General features: G+C 30.2%; 1 protein-coding gene across 1 annotated transcript in view; it reads left to right on the top strand.

The window, feature by feature from the left end:
* LOC124913224 (MADS-box transcription factor PHERES 2-like) overlaps window positions 1-21,959 on the top strand; it is a 54,126-nt gene extending 32,167 nt beyond the window's left edge. Inside the window, exon 2 of the mRNA XM_047453821.1 lies at window positions 21,113-21,959. Coding sequence (XP_047309777.1) covers window positions 21,113-21,959 — 847 coding nt within the window. The remainder of the gene's footprint in view (window positions 1-21,112) is intronic.
* The last annotated feature ends 350 nt before the right edge of the window (window positions 21,960-22,309 follow it).

The raw sequence follows: 22,309 nt of genomic DNA, 5'->3' as shown, positions 1-22,309 counted from the left end.
ATCCTAAGGACAACAGACAATCTGCCCCGAATAATCGAACTTGTTTTTACCTTAACGAACGAACAAGCAATCTGATTTTACAGAGAGAGAAACTACTCAATCATCTTACTTACTGAACTTATTCTGTGAAGCTTCTTTCTGATTGTATTGTGTGTGAATCGAGAGAGAGAGCTAGAATCAAAACACCTTTAGCTGAGTGATATTGTTTATCTTGTAATTGAACAGAAAGTGTTATCTTCAATATTGAGCTAAGTGTGTGTAAACTGTATTTGATTCTAATCATATAAAGTGAATCCTTCCGGTGGTTGGAAGTAAGGGTGACGTAAGAGTGTTTCTCTGAACATCCATAAACAAACTGTTGTGTTCTTCATTTCTGTCATCTTTTTATATTTCATCTTGTGCTTCAAACCATTTAACAATTCCGCCTTGAATCCGTTTCAAGTGTTTACACAAGTTTGCGTAGAATAGAAAGCGAATTAAATCCCTAACACGATTTCTTTCAAACTGTTTTTCATAAGCCTTCATCCTTAACCAGACCCCGTCTCTATCGATAAAGCCGATCCTATCAAGTTTTTTTGTAGTGTAAGTCTATAACACTACATATATCAATAAGATGACGAATAAAAAATAAAGCCCTAGAAATTATGCAAACCTGGTGAGAGAATAAATTTAAAACTAGAACTAGAGTTGATAGAGTACATTCTGGAAGAACACGTCCCGTGGTTTAAGCTGTACCCAAGTGATCTCGAGCAATTTTGAGCTCCTCCACAGACCCTCGAAATCCTTTTTGTCGTATCTCTAATTTTGTTCTCCTCTTTGAATTAGACACGTCATCTATGATGGCAACAATGTATGCAAAGTCTACAACGAATTTACAGTCCGACAGGAGAAGGAGGAGATCTTAAGGTTGTTAGTGTTTGAGTATGATATTTTTTATTATTTTGGGCAGTAGGTCACCCAAACTACCGTCCGGATTGACAATAACGTAGATCCTCCTTGTTCACAAGAACTAACACCCACGAGTCCTTTTAGAATTGTAGACAATGATAAAACAAATTACTTATAAGAAATCAGGATTTTCATAATAAATGAATAAGTGATGATATCTATACAATGTAATAGGAAATTTTTTATCAATTCATTTATCATAAAAGTTGTATTTTTATCTTCCAAATTATATAGACGGTACCTAACAAATGAGTGTAATTAAGTTGTGATAGAGGTGGATGAATTTACAAGTAAAACTTTAAAAAACCAGTAATTAGAAATAATTGTTTGGCTATAACATGATTGATCAATGTAAGGCAAACTATATTACTCTTGTAAAAGGGAGTGGGAGGAATAAATATAAAATTGTTCTCTTTATCTCTAGAGAGCATGCATGATATCAACCAGGCTACGTTTGATATGTAGATGCTTAAGCCAACCCTAGCCCTAGTCTATCCCTAGTTATGTTTGACCTATAGAGGTGTAAGTCTAACTTTAGTTCCAGTTCTAACTTTAACATTTAAAAAAATACGAGAGAAAGATATCTTGGCCAAAAGGGCTAAAATCGTAGCAAAAAGGGGGAAATGGTCGGTTTTGTGAAGGAAGTGTCAAGAAACAAGCATCACTTAAAGGTGAAGAGCATCACTTGAATGAGTTTACTGAAAGAAGTAGTCAAAACACTTGAAAAATATCTAGGGATGGTAAATTACCAGTATTATAGGTATATCAAAAATATTGTACCGTAATAAATTGAAAATATCGATTTTTAAGGTATATTGATAAAATGTAAGGTATGATACCGAAATTATTTTTACGGTAAAGGTATCAGATTTTCAAAATTTGGGTATATCGTGATATACCGAGATACTGAAATAGTATTTATAAATCAATATATATATATATATAATACTTTTAAGAAAATAAATATATTTAATATTAATTTATTTATAGAAACATAGTTTTTAAAAAATCAAATCAAAATATAATTATAATATTATTCAATATATGACATCTCTAAAGGATAAAATTGAAAAGGGATTCAACCAAACTTTCAATCTCTTGGAACGGTAAAAATGGGTAAAAATAAGTGCAAAATCATTTCAATTAACGTCAATGATATTTTGTAATCTCATCCTCAAAGATTGTTAGTGAGTGCTTTTAGCTTGAGTAAGAGGATATTTGATATTTTTTGGAGAAATTTGAGTCTTAAAAGTACGAAGACATTGGTATGCACAAATGATTGACTAAAAATATATGAATTCGACTTAGGAAAAGATTTTACATGTGATGAACTTGAATTTTTAAATGAAAATGAAAAAATTAAAAAGAATGATAGATTTTTATTAATTAAGTCTAAATTAAATAATATTTATTATTATTATCTAACATTAACTGTATTATCAATTTAAAAAACAATTGCAAATACATATGCTATTAAATATTGTTCTGAATCTCTCTCGTGTCCACTTTAGTCTAACATAAGACTATACTTATTTTTATTTTTGATCATTTTAATTTTTGTAAATAAATTTAATTTTTAAAATTTTCTGACTTTTACAAATGTTGAATCTAAAAAATTATATTTTATTTTATGATAAATATATTTAATTTTTTATTTTGTGAAACGTTTTTTATTTAATATTTTGTTTAAGTTATTATATTTATTAGGTATGAAAGGTATAATACTGATATCATACCGAAATTATGGTATACCAAAAATCAAGATAAGGTAAATGTATGAATTTTTGTATACCGGAACTTTCGGTAATGTATAAGGTATTGATAAAAAAATTAAGGCATATCGTACCGACCCATCATTAAAAATTACATCGATAGTTCCTGATCGCGTGTTGGAAGAAGACCTGGTTGTAGGCTTCAGGAAAATAGCGCGGACAACAACGCTAAAGGTCATTTTTTGGTTACTAGCTCATTGAAGCGTCGCTAGGTAGTTTGTTTTTCGGTTGTGAGCGTTAGGAGCGGCTCTAAAGCTTCTTTTGGGTCAAATGGTTATATTTTTCTAGTAGATGTTGGATTTCTTGGATGGTCACACGTTTCATTGTCCAAAAACAATGATGTGGGTCAGAAACCTAGCCATTAAAACATGCAACGTTAATATACAAACATAATCAAGACCATAAAATCCTTTAAATCAAAATCAAGCAACAACATGTCATACAAAAGAAAACTATGGCCTTGTTCGGTATGAGTTTTTAAAAAAACCCATACAAAATCAAACATCAATTCACTCCCCTTTTATTTATCACATCACTTAAATCATTAATCAAAATACTAAATCATCCTATATTTAAATTATTATTTTTTATTTTATTTATATATATTAATAATCTTTAAGTCTTTTTACCAAAAATAATTATCACATTTTCAAAATCACCACCAATCATTATTTTTTTTTCTCACTCAAAGTTTTAAAAATCTCAATAGAAACTACCTATATGTAAGTTTTGGGTTAATTTCTGTTTATAAATTTATTTTTCAGTTAAAACATTTTAGAAATGTCCAATGTTTGTATGTTTTCATATTTATAGTGATGAGCCGAAAACAACCCGAGGAAGACTAAAAACCAAAAATAGCAAGGTCAAGAACGTGAATGGGCTTGTTTTTGGGTCAGCTTTGATTTTTTTTTTTTTTTTTTTAACAGAGATTTTTTTTTAAATAATTAAAAAAATTGACCCGAGGAAGACAAAAAAACCAATAATAGCAAGGTGAAGAACGTGAATGTGCTGGTTTTGGGGTCAGCTTTAATTTTTTTAATTAATTAAAAAAAAATTTGAAATTGGGCCGACCAAAATTTGAAGTTATTTTCATGAACTTCTTGAATAAATTAATGGTACATTACTACCCTTTTCGCAATTTTAAAATACATTTAAAATGAAAATTGAGTTTAACTATTTTTAAATCAATTTTGAACTATCTCAAAAATAAATTTACAAATAATTAAACGAAATTTTTCAAAGTATTTCACAATCATAATTTTAACTAGACAAATTATGAAAGTTATTATGTATTAAGAGATATTCAGTTATTTTTTCTATATTTTTTCACAAGAATAAATTAAAAAAAAATTGAAAAAAAAAATTGAGTAACTACTAAAAATTTATATCTCAATTTATAATTTTAAAATAACTATTTTAACTTATTTTTAAATAAAAAAATCAAAATAATTAACCTTATTGCCAAAAACCAATTAAAATAATTAATTAGATTAATTATTATGATAATTAAAATCTAATTAATTAAGGAAAATATTCAAAATAATAAAAATAAAATTATTTGAGGTAAATATTGTACTCATTTATTTTAAAATAATTTTAGAAAAATTAAGGGACAAAAATAAATAATTTAGAATGAATTGTTTATCCATTTTATCTAAAACAATTATTTATTTAATCCTAAAAATATATAAAATATATAAAAAATTGGTAAAATATTTGTTATATTTATTTTAATATTTTGTTTATTTACAAAGATCAAAATTAAAACCAAAAGGTCAAAGAAAAATCAATTGCAAACAAACTTTAAAGGTTTTAAAATAAAAATAAATTCATAATCGTGTGTAGCCGAAATCGGGAAAAAATCTACAACCGAAAATAGGGCCATTAGATGCGTTATGAGGCCTCATCCAATGACCTAGACACGCTAGCGTAGCCAGCTTTAACAGAAGGAATGTGCGACCATTAGCCTAAACGCTAACGGAATGCCCAGACGTTGACGGACTGTGGCCGAAACTCCCGAATGCGCTCGAAATAGTGTCATTTTGAGCGCCACCTTCGTGTTCAACGCAACGCTGGAATAGAGAGGATCAAAGACTAATATTTGATCATATCTTTTTAGAACTCTCTTGATAGTCAATGGTTTTGGTTAATTCAAACTCCAAAATGATCACCCTACGATGGTGATAATTCCTCCTATGAAAATAGGGATGATTTATCCCTATATCTTCAAGTGACTAGAAGAACAACCAAAACGACATTAATGACTTTTGGTTAATTCATCCCACTTGGATCTCACAAATGACCTTGGACAACTATAAATAGATCTCTTGAGTCATTCTGAATAGAAGGAATCAACTAATAACCTTCGAATCGAATAGAATAAAAAATTCCGCTATTAAAGCTTTAAGCTTTGGATTATTCGAGTTCTTTATAAGCCTTAAAACATGGATCTAATCTTCCAGAAAGCTTCCATAAAGATCAATGAGTGTTTCTAATCATTTGTATAGTTAAAATCACCCAATAATTCATATTTATAGTTTGAATTTCAAATTTTTATGTTTCAAATTGTACAAGCATTCAGTTCGATTGATACATTGAGATGATGAGAAACATGTTCTTATGAGCACTATGAAGTTACCCAAAACCTTAAATCAAAGAATCCAAGCTAAATAAATGAATTTATAAAACTAAACCTAGGACCGAGAAATATTTGGTCTTAGAACCAAGACCTAGGACCAATGTTCTTAAGTTAGGACTGAGATTTCCGACCGATGTTCTTGATCTAGGACCGAGATGTCCGACCCTTGGACTAAGAATCTCAAACCCTAGGACTTAGAGGTCCGACCTTAAGACCAAGGGACTTATCCTAGAGCTAACCCACGACCGAGAGTCCTTATCACCTCGATCGAGGGATTTCGGTACCCAAACCAAAGATCCCGAACCTCGACTAAGAGGTCCTTGACCTAGATCGAGAATCTTTTAACCTCGACCGACAAAAATGAACCCAAAGCTTAGGACTCCGATCTTAAGGTCTGTTTGGTTTCCCTTTTAAAATCAAAAATTAGTTTTGTAATTTTTTAAATCTAAGTCATTTTTTAAAATCCCGAAAAAATAAAAAATATATTTTAAATATTTTTGTGATATTTTCACAAAAATATTTCGACAAAGGCTCGTTTGATGTTTATTTCTAAACCCTAATGCCTTTAAAATGATTAATATTCTTCAAGTATTTCCTCATTAGTCATCATCTACAATATGTACCAACATTTAAATATTGTTGTTTCAATATTTTAAATAACGCTAAAACCTAGAAGTGTGATTAGGACTGAAAGAATAATTGATTAAAATTCAAACGTTATATAACTGATTTTTAAAATTTAACTTTATATGTAGAGACCGTTTTTAAAACGGGTACGGATAATAAAGCGCAAAAGCGCTTTCTTGAATATCTCTAAAATACGAACTAAAAGAAAACTCTAGTCAATATATTTGTTAACGTATGTTAACTCTTATTAATTTTCAAAAATCAATTGACGACTGTTTTTCAAAATAATAATTAATTTAAACTATAGAATTTCTAAAAAATCAAATTGTGGTTTAATTACAGTAAATTCTCAAATTATTTAAAATTGAACTCGGAAGATAATTATTTTTAATTAATTTTGAAAGTTTTCAGGAATTAATGATATCTTTTAAAAATAATATTTATTTTATAAGAAATTTTTTGACATGCAAACAGGTATTAATGAATCATATACTAAGAGAGGTTTTTTCGGAGTTACAAGTTGGATTCATTCTTAATTATTTTTGAAGCTTTATTAATAATTTTGTTAAATATAACAGTAAATTAGTTGTTCTTTTTAATCATTCCCGCAATTTTGAAATACATTTAAATTGAAAATTAAATTGAATTACTTTTATATTAATTGTGAACTATCTCTGAAATAATTATGCAATTAATTTTGTATTACAAATAATTGAACGAAATTTTCTAACTTATACAACTTTTTGAAATTTTGACCCGAAAACTATACAACTTTTTGTGCATTAAAAAATAATAATGTCAATTTTTTAAGGTTTTTTTTTTGCAAAATTGTAATAAAATAAAATGGTAATAGTTGGATTCATTTTTTGAAGTTTTATTATTAGATGGACTAAATAAGAATTCAATAGTTTTGCATTAACAATAAATTATAAATTAGTGGTACTTTACTATCTTTTTTGCAATTTTATAATATATTTAAAATAAAAATTATGTTGGACTATTTTTAAATAAATTTTAAACCCTCTTTAAAATAACTATACAATTTATTTTGCATTATAATTAATAGAACATAATTTTCCAACTTATTTCAAAATCTTCTATTATAATATTGTTATACTAATTATATATGGTAATGTTTTTGTTTTATTAAATTCATTTAATTTATAATTTACTTTTATCATTTTATTCATATGATAGTACTATAAATTTAAGTTTTTTTTTATAAAATGATCTAGTTAGATACAAAAATAGAAATAAATAATTATAAATTAACTTTAAGAACTTATTTTTTTTTATATAAAGAATAATGAACCCATTTTGTAATTTTTTTGGCAAATTTAAAATAAAATAAAATTGCAAAATAAGTTGTATTTATAATTTTTAGAAAAAAAACTAATAATACTAATATCTAAGATAACAATTAAATATTGATTCACAATGAATATTGTATAAAGACATGTGTTTAGGAATAAATAATACAAAAATTCATCCTAAATAAGTTTTAAATAAGTTTTTAAAATAGTGTTTTGTAAATTTGAAATCATAATATCTATCTATTCATATATAATAAATAAATAGGAAGAACAAGAAAAATTATCTACTTTCTTTAAAGTTTTTTATAAATAGGGTAATATTCGGACTAGATATGGGCAACTCGTGTAGGAGGTGCCCCTGGATCTTTACAGACCCTTTCTTAGAAACTGTGTATTAAGAAACTTAAAAAAATCTTTTATCCAAACGATGTGAGAGATACCTGAAAATTGAGCTTTAAAATTTAAATAAATACGCAACTTACTTTGTAATACATCTAATTAAACGTTATTTATCAACTATTATTTCAGTTGTTATAAACATACAATTTAATTTGCAATAATAATATTTTAAGTTATTTTTGTAACTTGTCTAGTAATGTTTACACGAATACAAATTACAATAATAGTTAGATACTAATTTGAAAAATCAGATAATAAATAAATAGGAAAAATAAGAAGAAAAAATATTAACGGTTTTTTCTACAAGTTTATATAGATATGACAATATTTAGATTAAATATGTGAAACTTGTATAGGAGCCGGCCCCTAGGTCATTACTGACATTTTTTTGAGAGATTTTTGTATTAAAAATCTTAGAAAATTATCCAACTACCATTGTACAAATGGCTATAAATAACCTCCTTGGCTAAGGCAAGGATCAAAATCCTAATCCTCCAATCCATCTTCTATAAGATCTATAAATAAAATTTTCTCAAATTTTAGAAATTTTGTGTAAGATTTTAAGGCTCATTTTTTAATCATCATAAAGCTTTAAAAAGAGGTAAGGAGTGTCTCCAACTCACAATAAGCTTTAATTCACATTGTAATTCAAGTTGCATATTCAAATTGAAAATTTTAAATTTTAGTTCAACTAGTCTTTAGTATTACTTGATTATCCATCTTCTTGATTTGAATTCGATCCTTAGATCATTTCCAAACTTTTTGCTCAAATCAACTCAAATGAATCAAGATTAATCAAAAATATCAAAAAATGATTTTGAAATTTCTTAAATTCAAATTTATGTTTTTGAGTTTTAACTTAAAAATTCCAATCCTAAAAGTTTCCTAACATCAATTTCAATGGGTTTAAAATATTTTTACACAAAAACTAAAAATTATAAATTTTTGGAAAAATTCAATTCTTGAATTTGTTAAAACTGATGGCCAATGTTCACATTTTGGTTTTATTTAACCATAATATAATATGTATAAGGAAGCTAATTGTAATATTCTTATGCTAGATTAAACCATAAAACTGAAAATCCATTTTTCCACTTAAGAACTGTGTAGATCAAATTGAATTTCTTTCTAATTGATTGATATATTGGAATCATGCTAAAAATGATTCCAATATGACTTCATATGACTTCAGAATGAAAGGTTGAAAACTATAAAAAAAATTCCAAAACCAAGTGGTGGAGTTCATGACATCCGACTGAGGATTTTTCCATGTTCTGATTTTCGTTCATGAAAACCAGCAAAAGATAGAGAAAATTTGTGCCTCGTCGGAGGATACTCGCGAGCGATTGAGAAATAATATCGGTATTGACCGGGTGCCCAAATCTGTTGACCCTAGGCCAAATTCAACCCATACTTGTGTGTCCGACCCGGGCACCTGTCTTAGGGCCTGTTTGTTTGTGTTTTTCATTTCTAATTGTTTTTTAATAATTAGAAGCCCTAAACTATTTTTTAGTTTCGATAAATAGAAAATAATTTCAAAATATATTAAGAAAATTTTTACAAAAAATTATTTTAATAAAGGCATGTTTCAATTTATTTTTAAATTCTATCACCTTAAATTGATATTTGTTTAGATATTTTCCTCAATAATTCTGGACATCAATCAGATTCACTAACATTTATATATTATTTTATAATTTTAAAGTTAAGAGAAAAACATAAATATCTAGAACGTAAAAAATAATTGGTAAAATAAAACGTAATAAAAAATAGCCAAAAGTTTATGGAGTATAATAAACTAGTTTTATCAGGTATAGAGGATATAATGCGAAAGCTCATCCCGAGTATCACCAAACATCGAACTCAATAAAATCTCTAGTTAAATTACTTTTCTATATGTATACAATTGTTTTATTGATTTTAAAAAATAAAAAAATCAATTTACGACTATTTAGTAAAAAAATATTTTAAATTAATTTAAAATAATAGTTTCTTTTCATCAAATTTTAGTTTGATTATATTTTAAATCCAAAAGATTATTTAAATTTGATCAAATATAATTAAATTTTAAGTACATAAATATTTTAAATAAAATATTTTCAACACAAAAATTGATGCTAAATTAATTTCGAAATAAAGTCTTTTACAAAAGCTCTCCAGGAACAAAGGGATTACCGGGTGTTACAACTCTCTTGGCGACTTTGTTGAGAATCTTAATTGTTTAACACAAAAAATGAAATTTTGGCTATCCAAGAATCTCGTTTTTATTACGTTTTTAATTAATAGACACATCCAAAAGGCATATCATCCAGAAAATACATATGCTCTTATCCTAATCAATGTATGGATGTATAAAGGATATATAATCTTTTTCAGAAGTACACGATAGGATGTCGACACTTCTAAAAATTAAATGTAATAATTGTCGATGACGAACTATAACTTGTTAAAAACGAGCGATGTTGCGAGAGTTTGACTTATAATACATGGGATCAATCATTCTCTCTAGCAATGAGTTGTGTGATAGGACGTAGACGTTAAGGAGATGAGAAAAAATTTCATGATTAAGTTGATACTTCCTGGTTAATGACGGTATTAATCCCTTCCACTATGAGTGAGTGGTACTCTCTTATGATTCAATATAGCAACAAAAGTCCATTATTAATGAGTGATACTCTCTTATGAAGTACACGGATTTATATCCTTCTATGAAAACCGAGAATTTTTTGTTTCTTCTTTCATAATATTTTTAGTCACTTTTCTAGTCGTTCTAGGTTGAGATGCATGTTAAAACGTTCTATAAATTATGCATTTAATTCTTCAATGGTTTGGAAATATACTACATTCCATTGATGATACCTACATAAAGAGATATAATAAAGATACTAAGGTAATAGATGTAGCACCATTGGCTCTCCAAGTCATAAAGGAGTCATTGCATACTTATATATCTTGAGAAAAATGGACGAGACACCTTTGCTAGCATATTTTTATATGATGGGTAATTTGATACCTATGGGAATGACTGTTTTTTTGACCGTTTTGATTGTGTCTTTCTAGTCATAATTCTTATAAATACCTTTTCCCTTAGATATTTTATCAAGATGATCTTGCATCTCAACTTGCATTGCTCGAACTAGGGCCATTTTGCGCTTGTATTCGGTAGAGGGTGGTTGATTATCCACTAGGATTGGTTTTCCATGTGGTCCCATGGGATATTGTTTGTCTTCATGAGTTCCATGTTGAGATTCTATGGTTCTATCGAAATCTTCATCTAAGTCTTTTTAATATGATACTTCTTTTTGAGTTCGAGGACTATGAGGATTATGGTTGATATGGTAAACATGACTAATATAGGCTGGCTAGGAATATGGGAAGATGAATGCTTGTTTTGGAATGTGGATGTCATAGGTTATTAACAAAGAACTCATGACCAATCTTATTTTCCTTATTTTTCATTCTTCTTATCCTGCTCATATTTCTCGATGATATCCGTTAGGTAATTTCTACGCTCCTTTAGAATTACAATTTTTAGGCATTATATAATTTCTCGATATAGTCGATATAAGACTTGTGGTCTATTTGTCTATCTATGGCAATAACACTTCCTATATAAAGGGGGGCAAAATATCACAGCCAAATTATTTGAAAAGATTGTGAGTGTAGTAAAAAGTGACCCATTCCATATTCATGAGTGAAATCATTGGTTTATCGTCCATCACGTAGACCATTTTCATTATAGGTACAATATGAGAAATTCTATAATAGAATCATTGTTCCGTATGAGTGGCTCAAGAATGACTCTTTTCATTATTTTATATTGGAGAGAAAAACTCATGGAGTCATCAGGGATTATCGGTGAGAGGCGCTTGAGTTTATCGAGAATCCACATATAAAGTATTAGAGCTAAGCCTCTTTTATTCTTGGTGGAGGATAACAATGATTCATTTAGTCCCATTAATGATTTTACAAGGATGAGACCTGAGGGGTCTTTGTTTCCACTACGCAAATGATAAGCTATCTCTAAAATTTTAGAGGATAATTTATTAACTGACAGGGATAGGAAGAAATGAGCTTGTGTTACAATTACTCTCATCATTGATGAGCCTAGGGTTGGAAGAATTTCTCCATTCTTAACTTTCATTTTTGGATGTCAATAGTAGCCTTCCCCAAAATGTTTTCGGATGTCGTTTTAGTATATCAAAATTCTTGTTGCAACAACTTTCTTAATGACATTGATTCTAAAAGAGATTTGAGATATTGATTATTCTTGTTATTGATCATTAAAATAAACTTGAATTCCTCTATGGTAGAGAATATTTGCCTATCTCCCATGAAGAAGGTTCTAGAGACAAGGCTCCATATTCTTTGCATTTGTATTATGGAGTTCTTATTTATGTTGAAATTGATAAACCTCATGATGATATTTTACCAATAAATCCTATGATTCTATCCATTTCCATGGAATTTGTCAATCCCTTGACATCGTCCAACATAGACATTTTTTGTGATTGAATGTTTAAAACAATTTAAAAAAAAGTATTTGTTTTATAAAGGAGACATACTCAAAGATGTTCATTTGTATATAGATGCATACAAATAATACATATATAGTGGCCATGTAATGGTTTAGTGACGAGGTTTAGTTGTTTAGAAACGTCAAATAACTAATTTGGATTAGAGTATCCATGATTTTTGTTCTTTGGTGAATCATAACATAGTATTACTTACTGTTATTGTAGGGGGTTAACACTGCTAAACCAAGAAGTATCAACTCAATCAGGAATTTTTCCTCATCTCCACAATGCTTACGTTCTATTGGACGACTCATTGCCATAGAGAATAGTCGATCCCATATATTCTATGTAAAACTATCGCAACATCGCTCAGTTTATAATAGAATATGGAAGACCAAAATTCATACATAATGGCATCCATTTATTATTGAAATAATAATACTCCCCCATGGATGCCATTTGTATACTGCCTCATTAAAAACCTTACAAGGAAAACCTAATGTGATAAAATCATGGTGAAGGAAAAGAGTACAGTACGTAAACTCTCCCTTTTATTACATCACTTTAGAATCCTGAATCTCCACAAGCCAAATTTATATAATAGGTTTTCAAAGATCGTAGTAGGAAATGCTTTTGTTAATAGATCTGCTAAATTATTGAATAAATAAATTTGATGAAAATCAATATCACATTTCTTATGAAGATCATGAGTGAAAAATAATTTTGTTGATATGTGTTTCGTTCTATTGCCTTTAATATATCCTCCTTTTCATTGTGCAATATAAACAACATTATCCTCATATAAAATTGCTGGAGAAATCTTATTTACGGATAAATGACATGACTCTCGAATATTATGAATAATTGATCTCAACCGTACACATTCTCAACTTGCCTCTTGAATATCAATGATCTCGAAATGATTTGTAGATATGGAGGTAATTGATTGTTTCATAGATATCCAAGATATAGTTGTACCACTATATGTGAATATGTAACCCGTTTGAGACCTACCATTATGTGGATAAGATAAATATCCTACATATGTGTACCCAATCAATTCAGTTTCACATACATATAGTTAATATAACTCCATGTCCATAGTTCTTTGAAGGTACTTAAAAATATTCTTAACTCTATTATAATGTCTCCTTGTTGTGAAGAACTATATCTAACTAATAAATTTACTGCAAATGATATATCATGTCTAGTATCACTAGCTAGATATATTAGCACTCCAATAACACTAATGTATGGTATATTGGGATCGGGATCGCTGAAGGAGACTGGGAGTCTCGCTAGGACGAACGCTTACACAATACGTCGGTTGATACTAACCCTGTTAAAGGTTAATATCGGTCTCAATACTAAGCAAGTTGTCATGAACTCTTGAATTGAGTTCAAGTGTGGAACTGTTCATTTCAACTTGAAGCATCACACACACGGTTTGGACATCGATAAGAAAATATGAATTACAGGTGAAATACAATACATGATTTATGGATATTCGGAGTAAACACTCCTACATCACCCCTTCTTCTCGACCTCGAGAAGGATACTCTTCACAACCTTGAGAAGAGTATTCAATAGAAGATTTGGTTAAATACAACAAACTTGTACACAACCTAGTCGAACAACCAGGACTTAGTTGTTGTCTGCTTTCGAACTCCTAGCACACACACCACTTGTTGATAGACACTCTATCAACTTACAAAAAAACTCAAAATATAGAAAGAGATACACTTCTTTTCGGTATAAAAACACTCTCTCACAGAAAATATGCTAAGTCAGGATCTTTAGAGAGTTTTTATTAACAAGAGAGTTTAGATTGTCTTCATGGTTCTTCTTCTCTATTTTTAAAGTCTCTTGTTTTAATCTTCTTATATATTCAAAGTACATAGCAACGGTCATATTTTTTCCAACGGACATGTTGAATTCAAAAGACAATAATCCTCTTTGTGATTGAAGGAGCTTCAAAATGGTACAATGGAGATCTTGTATTTTTGTTTTCTAATTGATTAGTCTGAAGTAGGCTGGCAGAAATCTGTTCCCAAGAGGTCTTCATCAGACTTGCACCAAAATGGCAATGGAACAGTCTGGACAAATAAAAGCTTCTTTGTCAGACTGATCATAATGAATACTCAATTTGGAGTTGATGTTGATCATTTAAGAACCGTAGCCTAATATAATGTTGAAGACATTTAATAATCAAAGCTCATATAATGTTGAATGCATTTAATAATCAGAACTCATTTAAATAATCGGCCACTCATATAATTTGAATCTCAAGGATGCTCATCTTGAAAATTGTGAGCATTGTTTGAAGGGAAAACAAAACAGAGTCTCCTTCAGTAAGTCGAAAATGGAACTGAAAAAGAATGTTCTTGAACTGGTCCATACAGATGTTTGTGGTCCTATGAAGATTAAATCCATAGGCGGTGCTTCCTATTTTGTAACCTTCATAGACGATGCATTTAGGAAGGTTTGGGCCTATGCTATAAAGTCCAAGGATGAGGTTGCAGCAAGGTTTGAGGTCTTTCACAAGCTGGTTGAAAGAGAGACAGGAAGAAAACTGATGAGGGTGCGGTCAGATAATGGGGGAGAGTACATAGGCTCATTTGATGATTATTGCAAAGAGCATGGTATTCGACATGAACAGACTGTGCCCAAGACTCCACAACAAAATGGTGTGGCAGAGAGGATGAACAGAACAATGTTAGAATGGATGAGGAGTATGCTCTCCCATGCCAGGTTTGCTAAGCATTTCTGGGCTGAAGCCATGAGCACTGTAGTGTATGTGATCAACCGTTCTCCCTCCAAGCCATTGAATAATAAGTGTGCAAAAAGCGTCTGGTCAGGTAAAGATGTTAATTATGACTATTTAAGTGTTTTTGATTGCAGAGCTTTTGTGCATGTTCCAAAAGATGAGAGGTCTAAGCTAGATGCAAAAACCAGACAATGCATATTTTTGGGGTATGGTGATGAAAAGTGGGGATACAGGTGTTATGACCCAGTTGATAAGAAGGTTTTGAGAAGCCGAGATGTGGTATTCCTTGAAGATAAGACTATTGAGAATTTTGAAAATTGTGAAAAGCTTGATGCATACATACGTGACCTTTTTGGTCTTGAGTTGTCTCATGATGTTGAGGAAACAAGGCCACATGTAGCTTCAGACTCAGATAGTAATGATGATGTTCCTCAGGGTCAAGTTGTAGGCCATGGAAATGATACTAATACTGAAACTGATCTTGGTGATAATGTTGAGGTTGATTTTGATATTCAACAAGAAGATGGAAGTCAACAGAATCAACAAACAGAGGTACTTAGGAGGTCTACTAGGGAGAAAAGATAAGTTCTAAGTACCCTGCTATAGAGTATGTCCTTCTAACTGATTGTGGGGAGCCTATATGTTACAAGGAGGCTCTTGAGGATGCTCATAATGAAGAATGGATAGCTGCCATGGATGAAGAGATGAAGTCATTGCTGAAAAATGGCACATATGAACTGGTTCAAAGACCAAAGAACAGAAAAGCATTACAAAATAAATGGGTGTACAAGATCAAGCAAGAAGGCGATGATAGCAAGACAAGATACAAGGCTAGGCTGGTTGTCAAAGGTTTTGTCCAGAGGCATGGAATCGATTATGATGAGATTTTCTCACCAGTAGTGAAGATGACTTCTATCCGGGTGGTGTTAAGTCTAGCTGCTTGTATGGATCTTGAGGTTGAATAGTGTGATGTCAAGACTGTATTTCTCCATGGTGATTTGGATGAAGATGTTTATATGGAGCAACCTGAAGGTTACAATAAGAAAGGTGAGGAAAGTAAGGTGTGTAAACTTTTCAAAAGTCTGTACGGTTTGAAGCAAGCACCAAAGCAGTGGTATCTTAAGTTTGAGTCGTTCATGACAATCCATGGGTACATGAAGACGTCTACAGATCACTGTGTCTTTGTACAAAAGTTTGCTTCTAATGATTTTATTATACTTCTCCTACAGATGACATGATGATTGTTGGGAGAGACAAACTCAAGATTGGCAAGTTGAAACAGGATTTGGTTAAGTCTTTTGAGATGAAAGACTTGGGTCAAGCAAGACAAATTCTTAGAATGCAGGTCATTCGTGATTGGGTGAAGAAAAGACTATGGTTATCTAAAGAGATATATTGAGAAGATTCTAAAACGATTCTGTATGGACAAGGCAAAGCTAGTTGCTTGTCCATTGGCTACACACTTGAAAATAAACAAGACAATGTCTCCCAAGGATGAAGAGGAAAGACAAGAAATGTGCAGTGTTTCATATGCTTCAGCAATAGGTAGTCTTATGTATGCAATGGTCTGTACAAGACCGGATATAGCTCATGCGGTTGGAGTACTTAGTCGTTTTCTTTCAAATCCTGGTAAGACACACTAAGAAGCGGTTAAGTGGGTAATGAGATATCTTCGAGGGACCTCCAAATACGCTTTGTGTTATGGTACTGGAAAGCCACATGTTGAAGGGTTTTCTGATTCAGATATGAGTGGTGATATTGACACAATGAGATCAACTTCAGGGTATTTGTTTACTTTTGGAGGAGGAGCTGTATCATGGCAGTCTCGTTTACAGAAATGTGTTGCTTTGTATACTACAGAAGCTGAATATATTGCCATTACTGAATGTTGTAAAGAAATGAGATGGATGAAAGAATTGTTGAAAGAAATAAGCATTGCACAAGACAGGTTTGTGGTGTTTAGTGACTCACAAAGTGCTATACATGTGAGCAAGAATCCAAGTTTCCATTCACGTTCAAAACACATCCAAAGAAGGTACCATTGGATCCGTGAAGTGCTCGAGAAGAAGGAGTTATACTTGGAGAAAGTGCATACATATGAGAACGGGTCAGATATGATGACAAAGGGCTTGCCAAAAGGAAAGCATGAAATATGTTGTGCTAAAGCGGAATGGTTCTAGCAGAAGCGTCACAATGATGAATGTTTATAGCAACATTCTCCAATGGATCGGAAGGGGGAGAATTGTTGGTGTTCCTTGCCATTGCGGGCGGGTTTTTAAATTTCGGGTAAACGGGTCAAAATTTTCTTTTAGAAAACGGGTTAGAGTATAAATAATTTTTTTGGGTATTTTTTTCACAATAGAGCAAAGTTGAGAGAGATTGAATTACAGATCTAGGGTTTTCTGGTTTCCTTCTTCTTCTTGTTCTTTGGCTGATCTAGAGAGAAAGATTGGGGAAGCTTTTGATTGTGGAGTAGTCCAATCATTCCTAGTGTAATCACTTCTTTCATTTGAGAGCAGGGCATGTAAGTTTCTACTATTGACATTTCTTTGATTTAGTGAAACTTATTCCTCCCGTGGACGTAGGTCGATTTTGACCGAACCACGTATATTGTGTTGTCGTTTATTGTTTTGTGCTATTTCAGTCTTCGTAATATGTTTGTTGTCATAGACGATTTGGAAACTGATTTGTTACAGGTTTGATTTGGAAAAAGATCCATAGTTTTGTTGTTGCAAAACCCAACAAATGCATGTGAGCTAAATCTGGACACAAAAATCATCCATTTGCTTCTGAACATTCATGCAACTGGACACTTTGATACTGCAATTAGGTTATTAAGCCGGCAATTGGGAATAAAATGAATTTTGGTTCGATGAAACCCATGTTTCTTTATCTTTATTTAGGCAGCCATTCACAATTACGTGCATTTTTTCTGCGCCAATCATCTCGCTTGCTATTGACCGTGAATGGAGTGAAACTGCTAGTCCCAATGTATATGGGGCCACCTTCACTTATGTTCAGACCGATTGGACTTGAATTGCAAAAAACCGAGTTGATGACCCGAATAACTTTGCAAATAAGAGAAATGGTGAGACAAAAATATTGACACCACTTATGTAAAAAAAATTAAGTTAATTAACCTAAATGAAAATAAAAAAGTTAGGTGATGTTTTATTAAAAAAAAAGTTTATTAATCAAAATGTATAATTCATAAAAAAAAACTATATATTAACCATAACTTAATTTTTTTTATGAAAAACTTATGCAAATTCCTTAGCTTACCGACGCATATATGCGTCAATAATTATCTGACGGAAAAAGTTCAACTTGGTATATGTATAGATTATGTGCTCATATAATCTTTGGGAAATTTAGATAGATAAAAAACAGAGCCAACTGTAAAGAATGTTTTTAATCTCTTTTAGTTGATTTTGTAATGCATATAAGGTTAAAATATGTTAATATTAGACTATTTTGGAGAGCAATAGTAGACCGCGTAATTATTGGATATTATACGGTTATAGGTTACGAAGGGACGTAATAACTTATTTTTTTAATTTAATTATATATAAAATATAAATAATAAATAAAAAGAGGATCGTTTACGTCACACATTGGATATTATACGGTTATTCGAAGGGACGTAATAACTTATTTTTTTAATTTAATTATATATAAAATATAAATAATAAATAAAAAGAGGATCGTTTACGTCACACAATAACATTAACCAACGAGAGTGCGCCACGTAACTTTTGATTTTGGAGGAGATTTGGTTAAGTGTTTACATATATATATTAGAGGGATTTCCCTAGGGTTTCTTCACCGCCTCTTTTGCCTACTTATCTATAGCGAGAGTCGATCAATCTTTTCATGTTGGACCGTACCGATATGGTTCCACAAAGCGGAAAAGAATTATGGAGTCATAAAAATTCATCTGTTTCCATGGGTCCTAGCATCCAGTGCTCCGCCGATTTAGGGCACCCGGTAATCTTGGCATCCAATAGGTAACTTTTGTGTTTTATATATATGTTTATGTGGTGGTTGGATTCAGTTTGGTGTACAGGGTAAGAGAACCCATAACATTGCTTTCTTTTAAATCAGTTATCATTTCATGTTGATTCATTAAGATGGGACTGTTTTGCTAATTAATTTTGGTCGAATCTCTTTATTGTTTTTGATTGGTACTGTTAATGGGCTTTTTGTGATCATGCTATAAAAAAGACTATTGGATATAATTTTAAGGTGTTTCTTTGTCAATTGTTACAAATAGTTACTTGTTCAATTGAATATAGAAGGGTAACTTGAATATATATAATGGATTATTGATTACCTAGAGTCTTTGGCTACAAGAGGGTTAATTAAGAAATATTAGTTTATTACATGGTTTTGGGGATAGAAAGCTCTTCCTGTCTACATGGCTACAAAATAAGTAATTGGATACAATTATAAGGGTGTTACTTGGTAAATTGTTACAAATAGTTACTTGTTTAATTGAATATAGGAGGGTTACTTGAATATATATATATATATATAATGGATTATTGATTACCTAGGGTATTTGGCTACAAGAGGGTTAATTGAGAAATGTTAGTTGAGTACATGTTTATGGGGATAGAAAGGCTCCTCTTGTCTACATGGCTACAAAAGAAATAATTTGATACAACTTTAAAAGAGTTATTTTGTAAATATGTTACAAATAGGTTACTTGGTTAATTGAGTGTTGAAGGGGGGCTTGGCTATTATAGATTCTTGATTACATAAGGTGTTTGGCTACAAAGGGGTTAATTGATTTACAATAAGAGGACTTATTTATTCTTAAAAAAAGATATGACTTTAAGGGGTTACAAAGGGGCTTCTTGTCACATGGCTACAAAAGAGAGTTACTTGATCATTTGGTTACAAATATTTATTAGATAGGATCTTTGGCTACAAAAGGTGTTTAAGATCTACCACATTCATGATTCATGGGGACTTAGGTGCATGGTTAACCTTTGGATTGTTTTTTTCTTCACTTTGAAGTACATTTTTTAATTATCAAAAGAAAAATAATTTGTTAGATCGAGTGACTTTTAAACGTAAAAAAGTTTATTTGAAATAATTTTATTTTTTAGAAAACATACTTATTAATTTATGAGAAACATGTAAGGTCTTATCAAATTATCATGTTTATTTACATAATTTTTATTTATTAAAAATAAATAAGTTAAAACTATATTTATATGCTTAGACAAGGTAATATTTTAAATGGAAATATTATAATATATCAATGTTTTGATTAATTATCTAAAAATGACACTTATTTGTTAGATTCAATCAAATATGGAAAAATATATGAAAGATTATTTTATCCTATTTACCTTATCTATAGAGCACTATTTTATTTTAATTAAAAATATTAATAGTAAAAGAAATCACTTTTTATGGTAGTAAATATTTTCCAAGATTTAAACAATCTTATCACTAATTATTGTGAATTAATTTATTTTTATTAGTTTTGGTAATCAACATTGATGATAATGGTAATAAAGTGATACTATAATTCTTCAATCATATAAACAAATTTGAATTTAAATTTAAAAATAAATCATTTTGAAGGAATATCCATTCAAAGTACATCTATTTAGAATTTAAATGCATTTATATTTTTCTATGATATAAAACACAGATTTGCTTCTAAATAAATGATAAATGATATGGAAAAATAATTTTTTCTATAATTATGTTTGTGTATGGTGAGGGAATCCATAAAAATATATTTCATTGAAATATTTTAAAATAAAAATATTGTATTTTTGGATTATTACTGTTATAATTCAAAAGAAGAAATATATTAAATAAAAAATTAATTTTATATCATAATTACTTATTTAATCTACAATTATTTATAACATAGGAAACTAGATTTTATGGTGGTAAATCTTACCACCAATAATACAAAATCTAAATATTTTTTTTTTTAAAGTTTTGGTTCACAATATTGATTAAAATGTATATAGATGGAGTCTTTCAAACTAATTTTCATCATGTTCTTTTTTTCTAAAAATCTGTATATATAGAGAGTTCTACTCATTAACAAATTACACCACATTGAGAAAAAAAGAGTTTTCTTATTCAATTCTTCTTTGTAGAAACACATTGACTAGAAAGAAAGTTAACCTTACTTACATTCTCAATAATAGTGCAAGAAGAAACACATACAAGAAAAGAAAACTTAGTGTTATGAAGCAACTAGATGAAATCACCACTCTGTGCGATGTTGAAGCGTGTACCGTCATCTATAGTGACTTTGATCCCCAACCTGTTGTTTGGCCGTCTATGAATGAAGTACGGAGACTCATTACAAAGTACCAGAGTTTTCCGAAGGCCGATCAAGGAAAACGAAAAGTCAACCAAGAGACCTTTACGAGGCAAAGGCTCCAAAAGATACAAGAGAAACTAAGAAGACAGGAAAGAGAGAACCGTCATAGTGAGATGACTCATACCATGTTTCAATCAATGATGAATCCACAACATGCTATGTCAGGTCTGAATACCGAAGAAGATTTCAAGGACCTGGCTAGAGTTATCAGTCAGAACTTGATGGAGGTTAACAGGATGATGGACTCCTCCTCTTTCAACCCTCCAACTCATGGGGGATTTGGCTCTTGCATGGCGCCCAACATGACATGTCCTCTTCCGGCCATGGAGTTTCCGCCTCCTTATAACATGGGGTTTGAACATCCTAACACTGGATTTGAGACCAGTTACATGAATTTCCAACCTCCAAACTTGGAATTTCAGCCTGCAAAGATGGAAGTTCAACCTCTACCATCTGATTTCCAGCAAAATAACATGCCATACAATGATCCTAACATGGAATTTCAGCCTCTTCCATCTGATTTCCCGCAGAATGGCATGCCATACCCAAGCAACCCGCCACCATTTCCTCACTATCATAACGAAGACATGGGGCCACATGATCCATCTTCACATTAAGGGAATGTCTTCTTCAATATGCGTGTTTCTCTCTCTTTTTTTTTTCTTTTCTGTTCTATTATACTTTTTTAGACTTGAGTCTCTTTATTAAAAATTATATTTAATTTATTTTTGTTTAACTTTTTATTATTATTATTATTATATATCTTTTATTTAATAATTAACCTTCAAAAATAATATAATTATTTTGATAACGAATACAATTTTATTTTTTAATTTAAAAATGAATAACTAAAATAATAGTATAAATTAAAATAATAAATATTTATAAACTATTTTAAATATAGTACATTTACTTATTTTTATCGAATATTTAAAATATTATTACTAATATTTATTATATTTTATAA

The sequence above is a fragment of the Impatiens glandulifera genome, chromosome 8 (genome assembly GCF_907164915.1).
Source record: "Impatiens glandulifera chromosome 8, dImpGla2.1, whole genome shotgun sequence".
Taxonomy (NCBI): Eukaryota; Viridiplantae; Streptophyta; class Magnoliopsida; order Ericales; family Balsaminaceae; genus Impatiens; species Impatiens glandulifera.
Note: the sequence above shows the minus strand (reverse complement) of the source record. Positions and strands in the feature narration are given on the sequence as shown.